Source organism: Monoraphidium neglectum, assembly GCF_000611645.1.
Source record: "Monoraphidium neglectum strain SAG 48.87 unplaced genomic scaffold scaffold02362, whole genome shotgun sequence".
Classification (NCBI taxonomy): domain Eukaryota; kingdom Viridiplantae; phylum Chlorophyta; class Chlorophyceae; order Sphaeropleales; family Selenastraceae; genus Monoraphidium; species Monoraphidium neglectum.
This window is the reverse complement of record NW_014011266.1, coordinates 6,305-9,959: the sequence shown is the minus strand read 5'-3', so window position 1 is coordinate 9,959 and position 3,655 is coordinate 6,305. Positions and strand designations below refer to the sequence as shown.

Sequence of the window (3,655 nt, the reverse complement as noted above, 5' to 3'; positions counted from 1 at the left end):
GGTGAACGCCCCCACCGCCAACACCGTCGCCGCCGCGGAGCACGGCATCGCGCTGCTGACGGCCCTGGCGCGCAACGTGGCGCAGGCCGACGCGTCGATGCGTGCGGGCAAGTGGGAGCGCGGCAAGCTGGTGGGCGTGAGCGTGGTGGACAAGACGCTCGCCATCATGGGCTTTGGCAAGGTGCGCGGGGCATACGGGCATGAGCGGGGTTGGGGCGTAGGTGTGTGCCTGTGTGTGTGTGTGTGTGTGTACTTGTGGTTGCATGCGGATTTGTATGGAGGGGTGCTAGATGGGAGCCGCACAGCCACCCCAGCCAGCCTGCCTGGCTTCGTGGCAGCTTTCTTTGTTAACCGATCTGCCAAACATAAGGGTTGTGCCGCTGCACTTGCTGGGGGTGATGGGGCTCTTTTTTTCTCCAGGCAGGGACGGGGCACCGATGCAGCCGGCAGACGGGCTGAGAGATGCCGCCCGCACAGCGCGCAGCAGCGGCGGCACAGCCGCGCCGGCTCTACGCTTTGAAACAAATACTCACAGCAGGGGCGCCGCCGCAACGGCCAGTGCACGCCACCCCTTCCCCCCAAATACACGCGCGCGCGCTCACACACAAACAGGTCGGCAACGAGGTTGCGCGCCGCGCCAAGGGCCTGGGTCTGACCGTGATCGCCCACGACCCCTACGCCAGCGAGGACAAGGCGCGCGCCCTGGGGGTGCAGCTCGTATCCTTCGACGAGGCGCTGGCCAGGGTGGGTGCCTGGGGCACGGTGGGGTGGACACCGGGGAGTGTTTGGCGGGGCACTGGGCGTGGACCGGAGGCCGGGCTCGCGTCGGGGGACGCTGTGCGGCGGGCACGCGCGGGGTGCGCATGTGGCTCCGGCGGGAGCATGCCGCCCGGCATGCCGCGTGGTCGGGGCCGACGGGCCCTGCCCCACGGGGCCGCGCACGGCGCACTTTTCGCCTGCCCTTGCTGAATGGATCGCCCCTCTCGCTGCACCCGCGCTTGGATTCCTTCCTTGACACCCCACGACCCCCCACCCGTCTCCCTTGTTGACCGCAGGGCGACTTCTTCAGCCTGCACATGCCCCTGACCCCCGGCACCAAGAAGATGTTCAACGACGACGCCTTCGCCAAGATCAAGAAGGTGGGCGGGCGGGGGCGACAGGGCCCCCTAAGATCCGAGGCGCCCGCAGCCTCTCCAGTCCGGCCCATGACGCGCCCCTCTCAGCGGGCGCACCTTGCACGACTGCGGCCGCCCTCTCTTGCAGCGACCCCCGGCCTTGCTGTGCATGCCGCACCACCTGGTCCCGCCGGCGCCAAAGCCAAATACATGAAACGGGGTCTTGCTGAACTGGGCGCGCCCAACCCTCGGCCCGCCCTGCAGGGCGCGCGCATCATCAACGTGGCGCGCGGTGGCGTGATCGACGACGAGGCGCTGGCGCGCGCACTGGACTCTGGGGCCGTGGCGGCGGCGGCGCTGGACGTGTTTGAGGAGGAGCCCCCGAAGTACGAGGGCCACCCCCTCATCGGCAGGTGACCGGGGGGCGTGGCTGGGTGTGGCTGGGCATGGCTGCTGCCCTCTGAACGTGGCTGGGTGTGGCTGGGGGAAGGGGGCTCACGGGGGGTGGCTTGTGAGCATGTGTGCGTTTGCATGTGTGTGCTTCTATGTGTTTGTGTTTTTGTGCGCGCGTGTGTGTGTGTGTGTGTGTGTGTTCCAGCGCACGCATCGAGGATGTGTGTTTGCAACCCGGGCTGGGCCTGCCCAGCGATGAGGTGCACGCTGGCGCAGCTGTCGGCGCTTACCCCTGCTACCCCTCACCCCACCCACCCCAACCCCACCCTTCCAATAAACCCAGGCCCAACGTCATCACCACGCCCCACCTGGGCGCCTCCACCGCGGAGGCCCAGGAGGGCGTGTCCATAGAGGTGGTGGAGGCAGTGGTGGAGGCGCTGCAGGGCAAGCTGAGCGCCAACGCCGTCAACGCCCCCATGGTGGCCCCGGAGGTGCTGCGGGAGCTGGCGCCCTACGTCACACTGGCAGAGGGCCTCGGCAAGGTGCGCTGCTGTGCGGGCCCGCAGGTCGGAACGAGATGGAGTTGTACTTTTTGCTAGGGACGTGCGTCGGCGGAAGGCGTCCGCCCCCTCTTGTTCCTCCTGCTGTTGCGGCCTGATCTTGGCCCAGTCAGTTGATGCGAGGAGTTGCCTCAGCCTCCCCTCACCCCCTTCCTCCCTGCTCTGAGCTCCTGTCACCTGCCAGCCATCCCTTCAACCCGCACCCCCTCCCCGCAACACGTTGTGCGACCCCACCCCACCAGGCCGCCGTGCAGCTGGTGGCTGACCAGGGTTTGACCGACATCAAGATCACCTACAGCACCCCCCGCGGCGACGACCTGGACACGCGGCTGCTGCGGGCCATGGTCATCAAGGGCATCCTGGAGGAGACCACCACCAGCAACGTCAACCTGGTGGGAGGATTACGCCCGCAGGGGCGCACGCGGCTGCGGGGCAGCTGCCTGGCGGCCCCGGGGACGGCCGTGCCGCGGCGGTGCTGATGCTTACTCCAATCGACTCGGCCGCACCGATTCCCAGCTGATGCGAAGCGTTCGATGATTGACCCCCCAACCGCCAGGTGAACGCCGACCTGCTGGCCAAGTCGCGGGGCCTGCGCATCGCAGAGGTCACAGTCCGCAGCGAGGGCGCGGACGTGCTGACGTCACTCAGCGTCAGCCTGGGCGCGGCCAAGTCCAAGTTCAGCGGCTCCCTGGACAAGGAGAGCCGCATCTACATCGAGGGCACCGTCAGGGCGGGGCGGCCCTACCTCACCAAGATCGGTGCGCAACCCCCTGTGATCTGATGTGTTCTGATGTGATCTGGCATGATCTGATCCAAGACACAAGACGTGGCATGGGATCGCCGCGCCGGCCGCTGCCCGCGGCCCGCTCAAGACGGCGAATGAGGGCCCCAGCAGGCGGTTGCATATTGCATACGGCTGGCTCGCCTTGACGACCCGCAGCCATGGTCTTACATTCCTACTCGCAGATTCCCCTCCCACACACTCCCAGACACACACCCCAACCCTGAACTCGAACCCCTTGCGTCACGCCGCCGCCGCCATTCATTCCGCAGGCGGCTTTGACGTGGACCTTTCTGTTGAGGGCAGTGTGCTGCTGTGCCGCCAGCGCGACCAGCCGGGCATTGTGGGCACCATCGGCATGCTGCTGGCTAAGGACAACATCAACATCAACTTCATGACGGTGGGTGCTTTTTTTTGGGAGGGGTCTTGAGGGGTAAGGGGTGGGGGTTGGGGGTCATGGGCCATTGTCACATCATCTTCATGCGGTGCGTGTTTTTGAGGGGGAAAGGGTGGCCCTGTGTGTTTGCTCCGCGTATGCTTGATTCGAGGGCGTAGCCTCCACGCATGTGCATGGGGTCGGCGCCTGTACATACGTCGACGGGCCGCGCCTTGTTGCGATGGGGACATGTCGGCGCCTTGTTCGGGGAGGGCGCCGGCACGCCTGGGTTTCCGATGGCGCGTCCCCAACTGCCTGTGGCGCACCGCCGCAACCTGTGGGCAGCTCGGCCCTGGTCCTGGGCCCCACCCCGACACGGCCCTGCTGACTCTCTTCGCCCCTGCACCTGCCCTTGCCCCCCCCCCCCCCC

The 3,655-nt window shown here is 67.2% G+C and overlaps 1 protein-coding gene across 1 annotated transcript in view; it reads left to right on the top strand.

Moving 5' to 3' along the window:
* Nucleotides 1-97: 97 nt before the first annotated feature.
* MNEG_10548 (D-3-phosphoglycerate dehydrogenase) overlaps nucleotides 98-3,655 on the top strand; it is a gene marked incomplete at both ends in the record, with an annotated part of 4,182 nt that continues 624 nt past the window's right edge. The window contains 8 exons of the mRNA XM_014040981.1: nucleotides 98-181; nucleotides 613-762; nucleotides 1,056-1,139; nucleotides 1,380-1,528; nucleotides 1,852-2,050; nucleotides 2,311-2,460; nucleotides 2,625-2,826; nucleotides 3,122-3,249. Of these exons, the coding sequence (XP_013896435.1) occupies nucleotides 98-181; nucleotides 613-762; nucleotides 1,056-1,139; nucleotides 1,380-1,528; nucleotides 1,852-2,050; nucleotides 2,311-2,460; nucleotides 2,625-2,826; nucleotides 3,122-3,249 (1,146 nt within the window). The remainder of the gene's footprint in view (nucleotides 182-612; nucleotides 763-1,055; nucleotides 1,140-1,379; nucleotides 1,529-1,851; nucleotides 2,051-2,310; nucleotides 2,461-2,624; nucleotides 2,827-3,121; nucleotides 3,250-3,655) is intronic.